The sequence below is a fragment of the Westerdykella ornata genome, assembly GCF_010094085.1.
Source record: "Westerdykella ornata strain CBS 379.55 unplaced genomic scaffold EI97scaffold_3, whole genome shotgun sequence".
NCBI classification, from domain to species: Eukaryota; Fungi; Ascomycota; class Dothideomycetes; order Pleosporales; family Sporormiaceae; genus Westerdykella; species Westerdykella ornata.
The window spans coordinates 868,867-888,143 of record NW_022986853.1 but is presented as its reverse complement, the minus strand read 5'-3'; the positions used below and the strand labels follow the sequence as shown (position 1 = coordinate 888,143).

Sequence of the window (19,277 nt, the reverse complement as noted above, 5' to 3'; positions counted from 1 at the left end):
CGGTCCTCGATGAGAATATCTCGCGATGAATGCGATCTACACCTGTATCCCGAGTTAGCATCACAAACGACAGCAATGGGTGGGGTATATAAAGGGTTGAAGGAGAAGCCCACACCTTTCAGGACCCGCAACACTTCGACGAGCCAAAAAGCCTCCGGAAGTCCCTACCTACCTTTCTTCCTCCGACCGGCAGTCAGGTCTCTTAAAAGAAGTCACATAAACTCCATACTCAAGAACCATGGTCCTCTTCCACACCACCCTTGCCCTCCTCGCCCTCCTCTCCCCCCTCACCCCCGCCGCCACCCTCCCGACCACCTTCCTCCAAGCCCGGGACCTCTCCATCCCCGGTCCCCCCGCCGACCCCCCTCAACCGCCCGAGGGCGACGGCGCGGGGCCCTACGACTCCATCGACGCCGGCTGGCTCGACTACCTCAAGAAGGCGCAATTCTACGCCATCGCGACGGCGGCGGGGGAGATCGGCATGGTCAACGCCGAGCGCAACATGCGGCACTACCTGGGCAACACGGGCGACGACCTGCACGTGCACCCGGGCCCCATGATGCAGGACCTGCCCCAGTTCCGCGAGTCCGCGCAGGCGCTGGCGCAGAACGAGGCGACCAAGGCGTACGAGGCCATTGCCGAGGAGAGCGGCGGCGAGAGGGCGTTTAGCAGTGCGTGGGAGACGTACTATGCGACGCAGGAGCAGAGCAACGATTGGTATTTTGCGATTGGCGGGTTTTCGTTCAGTGTCACGGGCGTGGTGACCAAGAAGCCCGGCGGTGGGTCGTTGAAGTATCAGGTCCATATCTTTGATCGGTACAACTGGGATGAGGGCAAGTTTGTGCATATTGGGCCGATCCGCATCGATGATAGCGAGTTGGCCGAGTTGCATCTCAAGGGGTTGGCGAGGGAGTATGTGGTGCGTGGGTCCAGCGAGGTGAATGATATTGGCGACTTTAAGCCGGGGACCGTCATTCCGCCGCCCGGTACGGGGGGTAGGAATGAGAGGGGTTAAGCTGGGAGCAATATCTCATGGTTCACGTTGGGAGTCCTTCGGCATCCGCAACAACTGTTGATGATGGAGGATGCGGAGTTTTGTCTTAGGGGATGAGGTTGTCTAGCTTGTAGGGCTTCGAGAGACGGGAATAGAACGAACATCTTTGTGTAGCCCGCAACAGAAGATCCCTGGTACCGGACCAGGTAAAAGAAAAGTACTTGGACAACAAAACGAAATCATCTCCTCTAGACCCCAACTCTTAGGCTACATAGGTAAACGTCTTCTCTTGCTATCTAAACTTAGCTATTGTAAAATTGCATTTGCTTGGAATCTCGCGCTCTTGTTTACAAACGTGATGCCTAGTTGAGCAGCATTAGCACTCATACTGTAGGGCTAACATTAGGTTTCGGTAAGTTTCCAGTACTCTAGGCTGTCCACGGGTTCAAGCTAACCTAAGAACCTAGTTGTGGTAATACAAGTTGATCCCAGCGATAGAGCTGTATATAGCGCGCAATATTAATGCAAGCATATCGCCACCCTAAATTTAATATCTAGACTGAAACTATGGAATAAATACACTTACTAACAAGTCTCTAAAGTCTCGCTTCGTCGTATTATATATCATCTCGACATTTTGGCCATGCAGTCTAGCCTGTAGCTTGTTGGGATTCTGCAACCAACTGCCGGCCCTGCGTGTTGAAACAACGAGACCTCCAGAAACAGGCCATCATCTACAGTTCCACCGGCGTTGTTTGATGTCACGAGACTGAAACAAAAATATAAGATTGGTTCCTATCCATCCCCTGACTACGGCCTGAGTCAACCGCGAAGCGCACTGCATGAGAGCAATCGTATACAAGCCACCCGACCACTATCAGACGTTGGACATAGCGACGGTGAACCTGAAACAACGAGCGTGCAATTGAGCGCAAAATCCGCTTCTCACCTGTTGCGCTCCTCTGTACCTCAAGCCTACAAAGGCAAATAGGTAATCAGTTCCGGCGGAATGGACAGCAGCGCGAGCCACTCGGACCGCTGGACCGTTCGGAAGTCGATATGGAACCGTGGTCCAACCTCCCGCATAGGGAACAGCATCGTTAGCGTTGCAGGGTGTATCAAACCAGGCAGTTCGATCGATCCTTCGAGGAACCGGATACGGAGGGAGTGTGGGACGAAGTCGGTGACGTTGATCCGCGCTATGAAGACATCCTTATCCCCTCGGCGACGGTGAAATGATGCGCGCCGTTGTGCATCCGCTGTGCTATCAATCAGTCTCTGTACATATGCGTGAGGGGTAGAAATGGCCTTACGTAGATTGTCAAACAGAGATATGAATGGACTGTCTTCTAATGATCTATCCGCCCAACACAGATGGTTCCGGACTTTTGTTGGGTTGATCCAGTGGCTGTAGTCCATCATGTAGTTGCCGTTTGCAACGAAGCCATTGTTTACGTCGTGATGAGTAAAGGACTTTTGATGTTGGACCCGATATAGTGTCGTTTGTACTGGCTTGATAATATCCATGGCTGATGAAGATGCAGAAACGGGTAGATGCCAAAAGCTGGGTAAGCAGTAAACGCTGACAATTGATGTGGCCTAAGAGCGGACAACCCCGATCTGAAGCAGAGATGGGCAGGCGGAGATGAGATGAATTGTATGAATCTCTCTGCAGTGCAGGAGGCTATCTACATATATCTATAGGCTACTGCGTGAAACAAACAAGAACAAGAGGGAAGGTCTACTGACCCCTAGCAATCTGATTGTACACGGGATGGAAGCTGCTAGAGAGGGAAGCCAACACAATCCCGCATGCGAAGGGAATATCCAAGGTCGCTTTATACTGGTGTGTTTATACATTGACGTAACAAGAGTGTGTGTAATAAATAGGACAACGGCCGCATATCGAGAGGGGCATGTTTGCGTATCTCAACTTCAGAGTGAAAGCATGTGGATCCTGTAGGCCCTGTGCTATGCTGTAGGGCAGAGTTGGCTGCCGTGCGGAGTCTGAGAATGTCCTCGATAGCAGGTGAGAATTAGAATTTCCTGATGGGTTAGAGAAGCACCCTTTGAACTCACCGTGACATGGCTTCCTTAACCCCAAGCAATCCTGCTCGGCGACAATCCAGGCGCCTATCTCCAAGGTCCCTCATGCAATTGCCCAATACTTCATTGTCGTGATTGAGACTCTCACCTCACATCCCATACCAATCCCAACCCCTCATATCCCACTACACCAAATCCTTCTCCCCAACCTCCTGCCCCCTCCGCCTCGCCAGATAAATCCTCCCCGCATCATACGTCCCAAGATACAACCCACTCCCGACAAACGTCCACACAGCCCTCAACGCACCCCCCCTCCACAACCCCACCACGCCCTTGTCCCTAAGAATCTCCTTCCCAATCGCCCACGCCCCCTTCCTCCTCTCCCTACCTCTCCCTCGCTCTCGCCGTCGTCGCTCCCCCGCTTCCTCACCAAACGCATCGACCAGCCCATTCCCATTCCCCTTCCCTTTCCTCATCCCACCACCAACATCGCCACTGCCGCTATATCTGTGACCTCCCCCTCCCCCCTCCTCCCCCGCCCCAAGCATCACCCTCGTCTTAACCACATCCACCGGCGTCGTCGCCACAGCCGCCACACTCCCCGCCGCCCCCGCACTCAAGGCCGTGACCACGCTCCTCTCCGTCAAACTTCCCGTGCGAATCCCCTTGCGTTCCCTATACGCATGCATCGCCTCGCGCAGGCGCTCAAACATCGGGAACTGCAGCGCCGTGAAGGGCAGGTTGCGCCCGGCGAGCGCCGTGTAGCCGCGCCAGAGGGCGAGGGGCTGGTGCCGGAATTTGGAGAGCGTGACGAGGGTTGCGTTGGCGCTTGGGCGGTTGTTGCCGGAGGGGTTGGAAGGGGTGGTTGTGCTGGGTTTGGAGGAGGAGGAGGAGGAGGAGGAGGAGGAGGAGGGTGATGATGTGTCTACCATCTGCGCATTCTGCTTAATCACCTCGGCGGGCGTGAGGATCGCACACGAGACCAGTTCCGCCAGCGACGAGGCGGCCGCGTGGACGACGGGCGCGGGGAGGAATGGCGCGTTTCGTGTCGTCGCCGTGGTGCTCAGGAGGGCTTTGGCGTGCTCGTACGTCGTGAAGAATGCTCCTGCTGCGGGTAGATGCTGTCAGCCCATGGTCTAGATATCATAGATAGGCATCTGCATTTGCATCTGCAGCTCCACTGCTTCACACCCCCCTCCTCTCTCCATATATCCCAGAAATACCCAAAGACAGGACAAAGACAAGAAAAGAAATCTTACAGCTCGGCAACGTCGCCAACACCACGCTCCCGACCCCCTGGTACAATCCCCTGAACAGCGCGCGATTCCACCTCCCCGTCTCTCCCACAAGATATAATCTCGCATAGTCTGGGGATTGGATGCGCGTCTTGAGCGTGTCGAGCGGGTAGACGAGCAGGTCGATGGTGAAGGCTGCGATGGCGCCGGCCTAAGTTTGTGAAAATCGCAAGTTGGTTAGCGCTTTTCTTTCTTTCTGGCTGTTGTTTTTGGGGGAAGGGTGGGGAGGGGTCAGAGGGGGGGAGATGTACGATGAGGATGTCTGTGTTTGCGCTGCTTGACATGGGAGGAGGCAGGGGATATGTGGTGTTGTTTGTTTGTTGTTTTGGTCGTTGTATTTACGCTTATCTGATCGTGCTGTTGAAGCGTTTGTTGGGTGAATGACGTAGCTGACTACATTTCGTGGGGTATCTGATGGATGGGTCACACTAGATGCGTTCGCCATTAGAGTCTCTGGTGGTTCGGCGACCTTTTCAAAGACAAGGAAGGAATCGGGGTTTGCCTGCGATCTTATTTTTATGAGCAGAGACGGATGTGGATTGTGGAGCTGGAAAACCTTAGATAGTGTTACGCGCGCTTTTCATTTCGAGCTGGTACAGTTTCATCTTCCGGAGTAGACGGCGTGCTCCGGTCTATCTCTTTGATTCTTTGAAATCAACACCATGCCAACTTGATTCTACCAAAACCATGGGCGCCAATGACGGCGAGTACATTTTCATCATGATGGCATATAGATGATCTCTTTAGGAGAGAACCATATGCAATCGCACCATCACAACTCCATCTCCTTCTCAGCATTTTCCCCAGTACCCTCGATCAATGTTCTCAAACAAGACACTTGCTTAACAAGTCATTCACTCCCAGCAAATCACCCCTATCCATCTGGCAATCTCGCGCAGCTCAATACCCCCAGCGTTCCCACTGCCTACTGCCCCTTCTGAGCCTTCTTCGTCTCATCCTGTAACTTCTTCATCGTATCCTCGGACGCATCAATCTCGCCCCGATCGGCCTTGACCTGCATTTCCTCTTCATCAGCAAACACATCTCACAGAAAGCGCGATCCAGTAAGGGAAAAAAAAAGAAAAAAGAAGAATAGACAGACATACAATACTCTCACTATCACTCGCCAACTCCTCCGTCCAATGACCCTCGCCCTTCTTCTGCTTGTCCAAATGTTCTTCCTTCTTGTTCTCGAGGTCCTGGCCTGATACATCGGTGTCTATGTGCTTTTGTTAGCCACTCAGGCGAATGATGGCTGTGGACTTAGGGGGAAGGCGTGGCGTACTGAGCCGTGTTTCCTTGCCCGCCCACAGCGCCGATGACCGGTGCAGTGCGGCGCGCTGTGTGAGGAAGGGGGTTCGTCGAGCGGCAATGGTGCGGAGAGCAGACATATTGACGGTGTTGTTATGGTCTGTGTGATGGAAGTGAATTGAAGGCGGTTTGCGACGATAGGGATAGCTTCGTGCGGGGAAGGTAGGAGGTATATAGAGGGTAGCAAGCTAAGTAAGCTCTCAGCAACTCGAACAGCAATAAGGCCGACAATCGAAGCTGAAGGAGGAGTCAATTGATGACTTAGATGTCAATATGAGTACTGGAGGACAAAGTAGAAAAGAGCTTGCAATGAGTATGTGTAGCTTTGTACCTCCCTCCGTGCTGCGGTGGAAGGAAAGAAAGCTGATTCCTCGGCAGCGAGCTCCCACCCATGACGTCACAACTTTGTATGGATCCAAGTGGCCCACCATTACGTCGAGACAGACAGCAAATGGCCGGCCCCAGTGCAGCTCTCGTCATTCACCCACCGAGAATAGTGAAATGATTTTCTCTGCTAAACCTTGCCCCACAACACGCTGGCAGAGGCAGTAAAGGCGCGGTTGAGAGGAAGAGCACACAGTATACTAGTACACCTACCTGCCAGTGTTGATGCATAGTACAACGACACCTGGTTATGCAGTCCTCGGTATCGATCTTGCTGCTGCGCCATGAAGGTGCCGATGGAATATGCTGGATCTTGCTTGCAGCGGATGCTGCATTGAGTCCATATGGACCGCGCGCATTCACAGCCATCTCCTGCAATCCACCCCTCGAAGACATCCCATCAAGCGCAACACCCTCGATGGAGCCAAACCTCACTTGCAACTACGTTCAGAGAGGATTGCGTTGAACAGTTGTGATGGATAGATACATACAGACAGATCCCAAAACCCGCACGAGGGACGACATAAGCCAAGCTACCAGATGACCGCACGGGATATCCCTGGCCATCTGGCGCCCCTTACATCGCACCGCTCCTGCAGGTTGAGATAGCACTGCCCTCAAAAAGCGAGGCGTGACGACTAACTGAAAGAGTATAGAGAGAACAAAGCATGCAAGACAATCCAGGGTAGCTCCTCACCAAGACCAAACAAAAAAAGCGCTCACGCATACGTAGTATCATCAGACCGTCTGACCCAAAGACCCCGCGCCAAAAGTGAAAATGCACCCTGCCAATGCTCCAACACCGCCGCTTCCGAGTGTATCGCGCCATGGTATAGTCGCCGCCCTAAGTGGAATCGCACAAAAGAAAATCTACCGTCCGGAAAAGGATCCAGCAAGTCGGAACCCGGGCGACAATATATAAAAAGTTGGACGTTGGGCGCGAAAGCACCTTTTATCTGCAACCGTAGAAATTTTTTAAATCTTTAAGCGTCGAGGAAGGAATCCGGAAAATGCGACCCAAACACCGAGGACATTGCGAACCTGTGATGCGTAACTGACGTGGAAAGGAGGAGCTCTCTATCAATGGGAAATGCTTCACTAGAATGCAACGCCGTCGTCCGGACAGAGTGGTATACCCAACAAGTCGAGAAGGATATCGATAAACTGTACAAGTAGGTCGATGATATAGACGAAGAATCCTTCCGGAGGTATCATAGGTTAGCGATTAGATTCTCGAAGGATTCAAAGGGATGGACAAGAGGACGAGTCCAGCGTCAGAAAGGTAGCCACTAGTTCGCACAAGGACGCCGCAATGCCCAGCATAGAGAGCACCCCTCACCACACGCCAGTCCACACCACTTTACCAGCGGCGGGAGACGAACTGTTGCTGCATTTGACGGTGAGGGGTGGGAGAGGCGGATGATGATGGGCTCACGACGCCCCTTGTGCTCGGATCCATGATGGGGACAGCGTGGGAGCCCCGGGGGCTGGTGCGAGGGCTGACAACATCCCGGGTGTTGGGATCCATGATGGGCACGGCACGAGAGCTGCGCTGTTTACCGGTCTGCGTGGCGGCTTGCTGGTAACCAGAAGGGACATAGGGATTCGGCACGGACGAAAGAACGAAGGTAGGGGTGGGTTGGAGTTGATGCTGCAGGGGTGACTGCTCAGGGGAACCGCTGGAAAGGGAAGATCGATCGGATCCAGAGTGAATGGACTGCAGCTGTGCAAGGCAGGTCAGCGCTGGCTCACGGGGAGCTTTTAGTGGTTGTGCTTACATCGTCCTCGGTGAGGAGATGGAAGGGACAAAACTGCTCGTCATCCTCGACGTCGAAGCCGCGAGCGGCTTCAAAATCACGAATAAAAGCCTTGAGAGCAGCCGAATCCACGGCCTCCCTCACGGGGCGGGCCTGACGGAATTGCTTCTGGTGCTGTGCGGCGCCTGGGGTCTTTCGTCGCTGGCGGCCTCCGTAGTGTGCAGGGTTGTGGGCATAGGAACCCACATGGGCGGCGGGATAGTGCTGTTGAGCAGTTGGATTGTAAAATTGCGCCATGGCGAGAGAGGCGAGAGATGGAGGAGAGAGCGAAGGGTCGACGATAACCAAACAGGAGGGGGAGGACAACAAAGGCGGAGGCGAAAGCACAAAGCCAAGGATTAGGGGTAGCGGATTGGTAGGAGGATCAGGTCGAGGGTCAACTGAAGCGCAATGGAGGATTAAACGGCGTTTTGATGAAAAGTCGATGAGATGGACGAGAGCGGATGATGGGCAGAGATGGCGAGAGGCAAATGCTGAGAGACAGAGAGAGGTGGGAGAGCGAGACTGGATGGCGGGAGGGTGGGCGGACCTCAAAAGGGCTGAGTTGTTGTATCTCGAACTAGGCCGTAAGGGGAGTAGAGTGAGCACGGTCGCAAGTGGACGAGTTTTCATTGGCTGCAGGGTTCGCCACGCAGATGGAGCAGGGACCGCTCAGCAGCCGGTGCATATCAGCGTTGGCCAGTCATGGAAAGCACCAGAGAAGAGCAGGGGCCACGGTCGGTCGGGGGGTCTTTCGCAGCACTCTCTGAGGTTGGTGATTCTGCAAGGCCCGGAGGACAGGCAGGTCCCCAATCTCCCCGAAGCTCGAGTCTGGCCTGATCTTCTCTTCGACAAAGCTCTCTCGAGTCTGCGATTTTCCGAATTCCCTTTTAGCACACAGCAGCAGCAGCACAGAGAGCAGCTGGGAAAACCCCGCAGCGCTCAGCTGGAGGTGTGTGGCCTGGGCTGGGGGAGAGGGTGCAAGAGGCGCAGTAACCGTAATGTCAAACACCCAATGAAAGGGCTTCGACTTGGCCCCCCTTCCCCCACCCGCCAGCACACAGGGGCGCACACACACACACAAGCACACAGCCTTCTGGTCCCCCAGCCTGCATGCCTCTGACCGCTCGTGTTCCCACATCTGCTCCTGCTGGGCTCCTCCTCTGCAGCCACCTGCGAGTGGGCTGGACGGCGGGGGAAGCTCTCTTCTTTCCTGCATTCCCGCCTCTCTTTCTCCCATGCTTGTCCTCTTCAAACTTCAACTACCCCTCGCCAAGCCCTCAGCGCCTCGAGAACCCCGACAGTGCGCGGGGAGCCCTGACCAGCACCTGTTGTGGCAACTTTGCAACCCGTTCCGGCGTTCCAGCGACCGCTGATCGCTTGCAATTCCCGTTTTTCCATCGTGTCCAGAACCCCACAGCTGAACGTCACTGGTCCTTCCATGGCGTGAAAGCCTGGCTCTCAACAAGCTGCTGTTGCGAGGCCCTGATCGTGTTTCGGTGGCCATGATTCCAGACGATGCACCCTCTCTGCTTGCTGGCCGTGGGACGCTGGAGTTGCAGAACCCTTTTCCCCTATGTGACCGGCCGACACCCTTTCGGTGCCTGCCTTGCAGACCCTGACCAACCGCCCCCTTTGGAGCTGCCTCGAATTAGAAACCCAAACACCAACCCGTCCTCTGCCCAACTCTGCCATCATTCGCTGCAATCTCCAAGCTCGGCGCCTCTTATTACTCGCACGGGAACTCCCGCCAAGCTTCGCTGCATCACTTGCCTTCGACTTGGGGTTGTGGTTGTGGCCCATCCCCACCCCCTCCCTCATCACCTCAGCCTCTCTCCATCTGTTATGGCCCGGGGTGAGCTGCTCGGCGGCCTGCCACACTTTCGCTGACACCGCTCGCTGGTCCCGGAACCAATCAATCTGAAGATAAGCGACGGACCCGTCCCTGTCTCGTGAACCACCTACCACAGTACGCTTTCCCCGTAGGTGGCTCTGGCCTGCATCCTCCCTTCCTCTGCATACCCTGATATGGCCGACATGGTCGTGGTCAGTTCACCTGTCAGCCTCCGCAACTGCCGCTGCTGCCACCGTTCGACAAGTCCGACAAGCCTGGACCTTGTCCCATCCATTTTGCCCACCACCTGATCGATATAGGCACCATTCCTCGCGAGACCCTGACAGATCAGAATGGACCCAGTCAAGTCAGCCCAAAGCGCTTTCGTTAACCAAAGGCTCGAAACCCATCTGTTCCCTGGACCCCTCTCGTGCACCCAAGCGTCCCTTTATATGGACCGCAATATCGGTCCTGGTCCCTATGTCATCATTGTACAGGATCCCTGGCTCCAATCAATCCCGAAAGTCGCCGAATACGGTATCCTCAATACCAGCCTGCCACGCTGGTTCCCATCGACTGTTCGTCTGTGATGTGCACAAGCGGATCAGCCATATCTCTTCTTCCTGCCGATGGCCGGTATATAAATCTCGAATGTAGGTTCTCTGTACGGTTGTCGACTTGAGTTCGACACCATGGCCAATTTCTGTCTGCAGATGCTCTTGTGCAGAGGCGGATTTGGCTTCTGAAGCTTCTCCTTGAGATGCCTATTTGCTCAGTCTCTTGCCTTGACAAACTTTGCTATTGCATCCTTGACTGCCTTTTCCTGGTAATCGTCCCATACGTGGTAAAGCGAGATGAGCTCCTGGGTGCACTCTATGACTGCCTCAATGTCGACGCTACTCTCGGCCAGCCAGTCAATCAGCTTTTGTAACCGGGGCGGAAAACCCGGTCCCTCAGCATTTCGAGCGTTGCCGACGTTGCTTAGAGTCTGCAGCGCGTTGGCTACGCCTGCAGCATGCAACTGGTACCCGCTCTGCGTCGGCTTGAGCACAACGGCCAGTATCAGTGCTGTGATGGCGATAACGTGAGGGGCGTGGAGGAGGGGGAGATCTGTCAGATAGTGATCATTGATGATGGACCACGCCAGGCTGTTTTCCTCCTGGGTGAGCTGGAACTGCGTTTGCAACTCGGCCAGGCTCCGATAGGGATGGTGGACGATAAGCTGGGAATTCAGTTCAGAAATGAGGGTGAATTCACACTCCCCGATCTTGGATATGTCGTTGAAAGATGCATCTGAGAGCCACGTCAACGGATGCAGGGGAGGTTCCATCTCTTAACATACCCCAGCAATGGCGAGCTTCTGCCAGAATGATTCGGATGTGCTGAGGACATTCCTCCATCTTGCAAGCCAAATAGAGGGCAGTCGCAAGCACAAGCAATGGGTTCGTTCTCCGGATCTCCACTTTCGTGTAGAATCTTCGAACGTAGACCTGAGCGGTGGCCATTGCTTGCTGGCGGATAGCAAGAGGTCTAGCCATCTTTGTAAGTTCTGGAGCAATTCCGTCAGCACGGGATAGGTGGGGGTGCCGCGCCCTGGAAGGGCAACCCACGATTAGAAAAGTATATGCTCAGGTGTCTCCGGTCTGGCATGGGAAAAGCGTTGACGAGGCTGCGTTCAGACTCCTCGAGTTTCTTGCGTTCCTGTGCGAGATCTTGCCTGGTGAAGGTCCAGAACTTGCGCTGCGTCGATTCCCAGTAGTTGGCTGCCATGGCGCTGTTTTTTTGGACGATGCATTCGAAGTGGAACAATGACCTAAAAAGGTCTGTGTTATGCTGTGTGAGTATGCTGTTGGAAGTACAGACGCTTCCAACTAAAGGTCACGGCCTGTTGGCCTATAACAGGACGCTGAAAGGTCATCGAGGAGTGGTGAATTTGAGGATGTGAAATGGAGGCTACGGATAGGCTCCATCAACCGAGCCGCTGGGGCCGCATTTGCCAAGGCGCTCTCGCACTAAGCCCTTTCGGATATAGGGCTCGTGCTTGAAACTTCGACATAACATCATACCTACTTGTACTCAGCGTGGACCCCGCCGCCTTTCATCCTTTTCCGTCCCATGGACCAATTTTTATACCTTGCTACGGTTCTGCCAGCAGTCGCTGCTTGCGTGAAAGCATAGATTGCCTGCACTGCGCGTCACGACCTCCAGCCATGCAAGAACACCATCGATAGAGAACCGCCGAACGATGGACACCGAGAGTGCGGACGCCCAAGATGCGCGCGTGGATGCGCTGTGGGCGACGCTGGATACAAGGAAACGGGGCAAGGTGGATATGGCGGGTTTGAAAAGGGGGTTGCGGAAATTAGATCACCGTACGGCCGTCCTTCGATGCCTGGAGCGTCCACGAACTAAGACGTCAACAGCCTTGAAGAACGCCGACCATCTACTGTCAGATGTGATGACCGCCGTCGACACCGATGGGGATGGGTGCATACAATACAACGGTCAGCGAAACTAGTCGAGCCTCGCCAACATAAAGCTGACCCGAACGCATTCAAGAGTTCCGCAGTTTTGTACAGAAGACCGAAAAGGAGCTACTCGTTCTTTTCAAGAGCATCGATCGTAATGGTGATGGCAAGATCTCAAAAGACGAGCTTAGACTCGCATTCAGACAGGCCGGGCTTGCTGTGCCCAATTCCAAGTTGGACAACTTCTTCCTCGGAGTCGATACCAATCATGATGGAGTTATCACTTTTGACGAATGGCGGTAAGGATTGCCTTTCGTATACACAGTAGACAGTGCGGCGCCTATACTCAAAGCGTTCGGGGGCGGCTTGGACTTGCGCGATGTTCACGTGTGCGGTGCATTATGCGCTCACCGGATGACGTCCCTCTATGGACCAGATGATGCAGGTTCACTTCACTGACACTTCTTCTCAGGGATTTTCTGCTTTTCATCCCAGTCACAGCCCCGACCCTTCGGGCCGTTCTATCATACTTTTCCGCAACGGTGAAGATGAATCTGGAGGGTGACGTGATCGTGAGCGACGACACAATCCAAGGATTAGGTATAGCAGAAAAGTTTCTTCGCGTCTTCTTCGGTTCCATTTTTCTCGTGGCAGGTTCACGACCCCAGCATCCCATTTCCCCTACTTTCATGGCATCCTTCGATATGTCTGAGGTGGCTGCATCTCCTGCAGCCTCGCTGTCCTCAGTTTCCAAAGCCCTCCCGCCACGCCCTACCGATCTCCGTTCAGCCCCTGAAATCCTCATCCTGGAGGCGCAGGATTCGCTCTGGGATAGCTTCAAATCCGTGCTGATTGCTTGTGTCCCGAATCCAGGCTATTTCGTGGCGGGAGGTGTAGCCGGAATCGTATCTCGCACCTCAACCGCCCCTCTCGACCGCCTCAAAGTCTACCTCATCGCCCAAACCGACGTCGCTCAGGAAGCTGTTGCCGCAGCGAGGTCTGGAAACATTTACCGAGCCATCATCAATTCCTGGAGACCATTAGCTGCCGCGACGAAGGAGCTATGGAAGGCCGGTGGTGTGCGCAGTCTCTATGCTGGTGAGTCTAACCGCTTCACTGTCTATCCTAGCTTACTGAACCTGTAGGAAATGGCTTGAACGTGATAAAGGTCATGCCGGAATCCGCCATCAAGTTCGGTTCTTACGAAGCTGCGAAACGGCTGTTCGCTAAACTCGAAGGCCATAATGACCCCACCCGCATTGAATCATGGTCAAAGTTTGTTTCGGGCGGTATTGGAGGCATGATCTCCCAGTTTGCTGTCTATCCCATTGACACGCTCAAATTTCGCATGCAATGCGAGCTGGTCTCCGGTGGTCTGCACGGCAACCGTCTTATCGTAGCGACAGCGAAGAAGATGTGGACCACCGGAGGTATTGTTGCGTATTACCGAGGACTACCCATGGGTCTCTTCGGCATCTTTCCGTACGCTGCACTCGATCTCGGGACCTTTGAATATCTCAAGCGCGCCATCACGGTGAGGAGTGCAAAGAAGCTTGGCTGCCATGAAGAGGATGCACAGCCCGGGGGCTTTCTGACTGCAGCCATAGGCGGATTATCGGGCGCTATAGGAGCCAGTGCCGTGTATCCCCTCAATCTTCTTCGGACTCGTCTCCAAAGTCAGGGCACCATCCTCCATCCGCGAACCTACACTGGAATCATGGACGTTACGCGGCAAACGATACGAGGCGAGGGCATAAGAGGGCTCTACAAGGGCCTGACGCCCAACCTCTTGAAGGTCGTCCCGGCTGTGTCTATCACGTATGTTGTCTACGACAAATCGAAGAAGGTCATTGGCATTCCTTGAGTATCCGCAACGTACTATCGACAATCGACACAGTACAGGAACTTACCTGTCATATACCTGTATCATGGAAACTGCGTCCCTAGACCTCGGGAAAACGTAAGGCTTTACACGATACCGCTCTCGATCTCCTCGGCGCCATACATCCACCACCTAGCCCCCTAAACTCACCGTCACTCGGTCGACTTTCCTATCGCATATACCACAAGATACCCGTTCCTTCAGGCTCGCCGCATAAGGAGCACATTGCAATGAACACTACTCCGAGTTCCTTATTCATAGAATATTCGTTATACTTGATTTGATGATGCATATTGGCCTGGGAGCGTGGCGTTTGGATGGGAATGCTGCTCTGGTCAGAGTATATCTATCGGCGAAGTGCGCTGTACAACACAGTTAACTGCAGAAAGAATACTATTATTATATCGGGGAAATCTATCAGGGCTCTGCGTCTCGGTGTTGCGTGTGGGTACAGTTCTGAACACAAATAGGGTCATGAGAGCGGAGATGAACTGGGCCATATGGAGCTTCTCAGAGGGAGCAGAGATCTTCTTTACTATTGCACATCCCGGGTTCACCGTCACCCAGTAGTAAATCGGTCCAACTACGTACAGTAGAAGTGAAAGATGACGCTCCCTTCAGCAGTGCTTATCTTGCGCGGATTCAGAGGACATGCATTTTCCCAGATGCCGACAGCAAACGCTAGCGCAAGAGGGCGAGGTCGATAGTAGTGGTACAGGGTAGAAGTACATGATCAGAAACATGGTACTAGGGCATTAGGACATTGGGAGGGAGGATGTGAAAGGCGATGATGGTATATAATAAAGTGGTGTGGAAGAGGCGACGTCTACTCGTTGATCTTGGCCAGGAGTCTGGGATTGCTGTTAGGAGGTGAGGCTGTAAGAGAAGGGGATGAGGGGGAACGTACTCGTGGTCGCGGAAGAGGGTGTATTCTTCCTCGCCGACCTTGATGGGGCTGCCGCCGAACTGGGAGGGTGTCGTTAGCGTCTTCATCCATCATTGAGGGTTGTGCGTGCTGTTTTCATCACGTCGACCGCTATTTGGCTCCTCCCCTTCTTGTACCTCATCTTCCATCCCCGCTCCTCCATCTTCCTCGATCTCAACCCTCTTCCTCCTCGTCTGCTCCACCCATGCAATAACGACTACATCAAAAACCCACATACCTGCGGAATCAACACCTTATCACCCGGCTGCACGCTCGGCGTAATCCTCTTTCCATCCTTATCCAGAGCGCCAGGCCCCACAGCCAACACCTTCGCCTCGTTGAGCTCCTTGACCGCGCTCTCGGGCAGGAAGATGCCGCCTGCGGTCTTGGCCTCGGGCTTTATGCGCTGCACCAGGATGCGGTCGAGGAGGGGCGCGATGGAGCGGATGGATTTGAGGGCGGACTGTGAGAGAAGGAGGAAGATGTTAGTTTCGATGATTCGTGGGAGGGGGGATTGGGGATTGTTGTTGTTGGGGAACTGCAACGAAGCTCGAGCTTGGGAGCTCTCGGATGGGCAGCAGGGGCGTACCATTTTGTTCAATTGGTGGTTTCTGAGAGCAGGCGAAGATGATGGCGTGCAGCAATAGAGGGATTGAGAGGCGCGGGATGGATGATTGGCGTTGAGAAACTTAATGAGGAAGTTGTAGCTTTGAAGCTCGGTATGCAATGTTTTATGCGCGCCGTCTTGGAAAATTCGAGAACGGGAGTCCGAAGGTGGCTCGTGCGTCTGCTCTCATTGCTTTCCGCCGCAACCCAGAAAAAAGATTCCGAAGGCACGCGAACGTCTACCGAGGGATTCGCGTCCATTGGTCCCACCGTCCATTGTTTCCCTTTTTCTCCAAGACTGAGTCTCGAAAGAGCCGGATGGTGTAGGTGTATATGTTGGGATGGTATGGCGTTGTTGTGCGGAGAGGAGGTTCCGCTGTCAAGCGGACTGTTGCTTGGGGAAGGGCGTGGGAGAAGAGATGGTATAGCAGTGTGACGGCTGAGCCGGTGAGCCGGGAGGAGTTTGCGAGGGCTTTGGACGATGTGTATCCCCATGCGACTGGCAGGACTATGGGTGAGAATCGACCTTGAGTATTCTAGTAGCTTTCCGGACGCTGACAACAAGAAGGTCTGGCTATCAGTGGAGGAGTTGATTCCATGGCTCTTGCGACTCTGTACACGCAATCTTATCGGATGGATGGTTCGTTGGCGGAACCGCATGCGATCATCATTGATCATAAAGTACGACTGGAGAGCACTGAGGAGGCGGAATGGGTTGCTGAGCAATTGCGCGAGAAATGTGAGATTGGACCCTGACGCCCATAGACTGACGGTTAGGAGCTCACACGATCCAGTGCAAATACCCTCCACGATTATTCCCCTCACATGGCCGGACGACGTGGATCCCAGAAATCTCCAGAAGTTCGAGTCGGTGGCGCGTCGCCTGAGATATCAAGCACTGGGATTGACATGCAGAGACCATGGGATAAACGCGCTACTGGTAGCGCACCATGGAGACGACCAGGCTGAGACCATCATGATGAGGCTCGTTAAAGGGAGGCTTCGGTCGGGTCTTCAGGGCATGCATAGTGTGGAATGGATCCCGGAGTGCCATGGTATCCATGGGGTCCATCACAGCGGAGACACCAATGGCTTGCCTCTAACGAGGACGGATATCAAGAAGACCACACCCAATCGACCGCCAATTCCCTTCCTCATCGAAAAAGGGGGCATTCAAATTCTACGGCCATTGCTTACCTTTGAGAAATCCCGCCTCATAGCAACTTGTCAAGCCAACTCCATCCCCTGGGCCGAAGACAAAACCAACCATATCCCTACCTTTACGACGCGCAACGCGGTACGACATATCCTGCAGAATCATCATCTTCCGGAAGCCCTCACCAGCAAGTCCCTGATCTCCCTCGCCCAACGCATGCAACGCCGAGTGGAATCGCATCGCCAGCAAGCTGAGAAGATATTTGACAAGACTCCTCTCGCGCTGGATATCCAAACCGGTTCGCTCATCGTGCGCTTCCCGCCGGCATCGGCCTTCCTAGCATCCCAAGCAGGCGACTTAAGCAAACGCTCGGATCGAAACGCCGCAAGAAACACAGCATTCCTCTATCTTCAGCGCGTCGCCGAGCTCGTCAGCCCCAAAGACTTGCCTTCCATAGGCCAACTGTCCGCGGCGGTGGATCACGTCTGGCCCGCTCTTCGCCTTGACGAGAACGAAACCGCGACCACGAAAAACACCAGCAAGGCATCACCCTCGTCATCGTCCGCAAACTTATGCGTGCTCGGCATCTGGTTCCGCCGAAACGCCCTGCCCTCTCGCGCCCGGCAGGACCCGACCGTATCTGCCATCTTATCCGCTCCGTCGTCGTTCTCCGCGGACTGGTATCAAAGCAATACGAACGAGGAGGACAACATCTACCTCCTCTCGCGACAACCCCTCGACACAAAGGAAAAGGACTCGGCCTCTCTCAGACTCACCATTCCCAACACGTCACTAGATCCAAGCTCAGCGACAACATGGCACCTCTTCGATGACAGATTCTGGCTGCGTGTTGAGAACCGCTTAGAAGGCGGGGATGACGTTGTAGTCCGTATGTTGACGGATGAGGAGGTTGTGGGTTTGCTGTCTAGTGGGAAAGGCGTTTCTCCTTCATCCGAGAGAAGGGAAGACCAGGCTCGGGTCAAGCTACCGCAGCTAGGCTTTCTCAAACCGGCCGATTTGAGGACAACCATTCCTGCGCTATTTCGCAGGCCTCGATCTTCCCTTGGCACTGGATCCGCTGCCTCCTCTTCCGACAAATCTACCACCACAACCGCGGAGTACCAGCAAGAGAAAGAAACACTTCTCGCCTTACCTACCCTGGGTGTCCGCGTTCCCTCGGTATCTCCGGGTAGCCGCTATCTAAAATGGGAGGTCCGCTACAAGAAGATCTCCGTGGAGTCGTCGTCTCGAGAAATGGAAGACGTCGTTTTACCGTGGAGTTGGCGGCGTGGGTGGTTAAATGATACGAAGCAGAAGGTTGGGAAAAATAGTAGTGGTGAGGCGGCGAGGGGGAAGAAGAAGGAGAAGAATGAGTGTGTAAGGGGGAATGATGAGAACAGGGACGTAGGGCGGTGGAAGAGGAGAGGGCCTGGTGGTGGGAAGAATGGGGGAGAGAGACGGGGAGGGGGTTCTTGGGATTCCTGGAAGTTGGGTAGGGCGGCACGAGAATCTCGAAGGTAGTGGAAGCGGGGTGCAGAACGTGCTTATCCATGCAGATGCACGTATAACTGAGAGTTCGACCTGATTTTGACCTGTTTGACTCCGTGCGCCGTGTGATGCCTCTCTGTTGAAAAACACCTCCTTGTTCCTCGAATGAAAACCCTCTCTTCCATCTTGCAACTCCTGTTCCGTCGTAACGACGTGTAAAGGATAGAACCGTCATAATCACATTACTCTCTTTCCCAAACCAGTCATTGCTCCCTTTTCCCCATTCCACGGCTCAAGTTCGGAGCCATCACTACAGTCTTCCACCCTTTCATCTTTTCTCAACGTCAACAGTCCAGATAATCCGCCGCCGTCACCAGTTCCAGGCACAGCTCCGCCGGGATCTCCATATCTGGGACGTCCTTTGCTTCTGCGTACTTCTGGTTGTAGTACAGGTATTCGCAGATTTTCTCAACGACGACGCCGCTGTGAGGTGTTAGTTTTAGGAGACGTTCTGGGCAACAGGGGAAATTAAGAAAAGGAAGAAGGGCGGTATACTCACGGGAAATTCTCCAGCACGAACCGACTCTCGACTTGCTCTCTGAATCCAGCTGTTGGTCCTTTGTCAGCGACGCAGCACTACACCATATCATGCGCATATTTTTCTTGGGAAGTGAATGATTGGGAGAGGCAACTCGGGGGTAACTACTACTCACAAGCTGGGTCAAAAGCCTTCCTCAGCGCCCCGGATATACACGCCGCGGACCGCAGGATCTTGAATTCGAAGCCGTCTGATGAGACGATTGTCACGTATTCGCTGGGTTCTGGCGTGGGCATTGTGGGCGAAGAGGGGGTTTGGAAGACGATGTGATGTGCAGGAACCGGCAATGAGTGGAAATTTGAGATTGTGCGTTGATGTGCAGTCAGTTGACGAGTTTGGAGAAGAGAAGCCTGCGCTGCAATCTCCAGGTATTGGACTTCGTCGTGCACCCCAAGAATAAACGAACGCCACGCCTCGACGCCCTAACGCCTCAACGCGTGCGCACGTGTTTTCGCGTCAAGCACCTCGCTCCAGGGCTCTCACCTCACATCACC

At 54.1% G+C, this 19,277-nt stretch overlaps 12 protein-coding genes across 12 annotated transcripts; 5 read left to right on the top strand and 7 right to left on the bottom strand.

Moving 5' to 3' along the window:
• Window positions 1–268: 268 nt before the first annotated feature.
• EI97DRAFT_349469 (uncharacterized protein) lies at window positions 269–964 on the top strand (the record flags this gene model as incomplete). Its single annotated transcript, XM_033794822.1, has 1 exon — window positions 269–964. A coding segment is annotated over one exon (696 nt), but the record flags the coding sequence as incomplete, so codon positions are not given.
• Window positions 965–3,225: 2,261 nt separating this feature from the next.
• EI97DRAFT_371398 (mitochondrial carrier) lies at window positions 3,226–4,486 on the bottom strand (the record flags this gene model as incomplete). The annotated part of the gene is made up of 3 exons (XM_033795284.1): window positions 3,226–3,420; window positions 3,529–4,148; window positions 4,300–4,486. Coding segments are annotated over 3 exons (1,002 nt in total), but the record flags the coding sequence as incomplete, so codon positions are not given.
• A 774-nt stretch (window positions 4,487–5,260) lies between these two features.
• On the bottom strand, window positions 5,261–5,726 carry EI97DRAFT_371523 (uncharacterized protein; the record flags this gene model as incomplete). The annotated part of the gene is made up of 3 exons (XM_033795296.1): window positions 5,261–5,350; window positions 5,442–5,554; window positions 5,621–5,726. The coding sequence occupies 3 exons, from the start codon at window positions 5,724–5,726 to the stop codon at window positions 5,261–5,263; spliced, it is 309 nt and encodes a 102-aa protein (XP_033657015.1).
• Window positions 5,718–6,516, bottom strand: EI97DRAFT_177503 (uncharacterized protein). Its single transcript, XM_033793476.1, has 2 exons — window positions 6,075–6,516; window positions 5,718–5,834 (listed from the first exon to the last, which is right to left on the bottom strand). The coding sequence occupies exon 1, from the start codon at window positions 6,424–6,426 to the stop codon at window positions 6,127–6,129; it is 300 nt and encodes a 99-aa protein (XP_033657014.1). The 5' UTR covers window positions 6,427–6,516; the 3' UTR covers window positions 5,718–5,834; window positions 6,075–6,126.
• Window positions 6,517–7,390: 874 nt separating this feature from the next.
• On the bottom strand, window positions 7,391–8,084 carry EI97DRAFT_455714 (uncharacterized protein; the record flags this gene model as incomplete). Its single annotated transcript, XM_033800671.1, has 2 exons — window positions 7,391–7,753; window positions 7,809–8,084. The coding sequence occupies 2 exons, from the start codon at window positions 8,082–8,084 to the stop codon at window positions 7,391–7,393; spliced, it is 639 nt and encodes a 212-aa protein (XP_033657013.1).
• Window positions 8,085–8,939: 855 nt separating this feature from the next.
• Window positions 8,940–9,335, top strand: EI97DRAFT_439811 (uncharacterized protein; the record flags this gene model as incomplete). The annotated part of the gene is made up of 1 exon (XM_033799581.1): window positions 8,940–9,335. The coding sequence occupies one exon, from the start codon at window positions 8,940–8,942 to the stop codon at window positions 9,333–9,335; it is 396 nt and encodes a 131-aa protein (XP_033657012.1).
• Window positions 9,148–9,906, top strand: EI97DRAFT_177282 (uncharacterized protein). Its single transcript, XM_033793475.1, has 2 exons — window positions 9,148–9,795; window positions 9,878–9,906. The coding sequence occupies exon 1, from the start codon at window positions 9,345–9,347 to the stop codon at window positions 9,714–9,716; it is 372 nt and encodes a 123-aa protein (XP_033657011.1). The 5' UTR covers window positions 9,148–9,344; the 3' UTR covers window positions 9,717–9,795; window positions 9,878–9,906.
• Window positions 9,907–10,432: 526 nt separating this feature from the next.
• On the bottom strand, window positions 10,433–11,430 carry EI97DRAFT_370371 (C/H/G cyclin; the record flags this gene model as incomplete). The annotated part of the gene is made up of 3 exons (XM_033795228.1): window positions 10,433–10,953; window positions 11,003–11,209; window positions 11,271–11,430. 3 exons carry the CDS (start codon window positions 11,428–11,430, stop codon window positions 10,433–10,435), a joined length of 888 nt encoding a protein of 295 aa, XP_033657010.1.
• Window positions 11,431–11,905: 475 nt separating this feature from the next.
• On the top strand, window positions 11,906–13,992 carry EI97DRAFT_370207 (calcium dependent mitochondrial carrier protein-like protein; the record flags this gene model as incomplete). The annotated part of the gene is made up of 5 exons (XM_033795222.1): window positions 11,906–12,032; window positions 12,084–12,164; window positions 12,220–12,427; window positions 12,601–13,226; window positions 13,274–13,992. 5 exons carry the CDS (start codon window positions 11,906–11,908, stop codon window positions 13,990–13,992), a joined length of 1,761 nt encoding a protein of 586 aa, XP_033657009.1.
• A 496-nt stretch (window positions 13,993–14,488) lies between these two features.
• On the bottom strand, window positions 14,489–15,668 carry EI97DRAFT_430538 (chaperonin Cpn10). Its single transcript, XM_033797722.1, has 4 exons — window positions 15,525–15,668; window positions 15,174–15,398; window positions 14,918–14,976; window positions 14,489–14,861 (listed from the first exon to the last, which is right to left on the bottom strand). Exons 1-4 carry the CDS (start codon window positions 15,525–15,527, stop codon window positions 14,837–14,839), a joined length of 312 nt encoding a protein of 103 aa, XP_033657008.1. The 5' UTR covers window positions 15,528–15,668; the 3' UTR covers window positions 14,489–14,836.
• An 81-nt stretch (window positions 15,669–15,749) lies between these two features.
• EI97DRAFT_430537 (uncharacterized protein) lies at window positions 15,750–18,239 on the top strand. Its single transcript, XM_033797721.1, has 3 exons — window positions 15,750–16,055; window positions 16,110–16,280; window positions 16,336–18,239. The coding sequence occupies exons 1-3, from the start codon at window positions 15,875–15,877 to the stop codon at window positions 18,216–18,218; spliced, it is 2,235 nt and encodes a 744-aa protein (XP_033657007.1). The 5' UTR covers window positions 15,750–15,874; the 3' UTR covers window positions 18,219–18,239.
• On the bottom strand, window positions 18,111–19,221 carry EI97DRAFT_430536 (POZ domain-containing protein). The gene is made up of 3 exons (XM_033797720.1): window positions 18,899–19,221; window positions 18,745–18,793; window positions 18,111–18,668 (listed from the first exon to the last, which is right to left on the bottom strand). The coding sequence occupies exons 1-3, from the start codon at window positions 19,017–19,019 to the stop codon at window positions 18,530–18,532; spliced, it is 309 nt and encodes a 102-aa protein (XP_033657006.1). The 5' UTR covers window positions 19,020–19,221; the 3' UTR covers window positions 18,111–18,529.
• Between the last annotated feature and the right edge of the window lie 56 nt (window positions 19,222–19,277).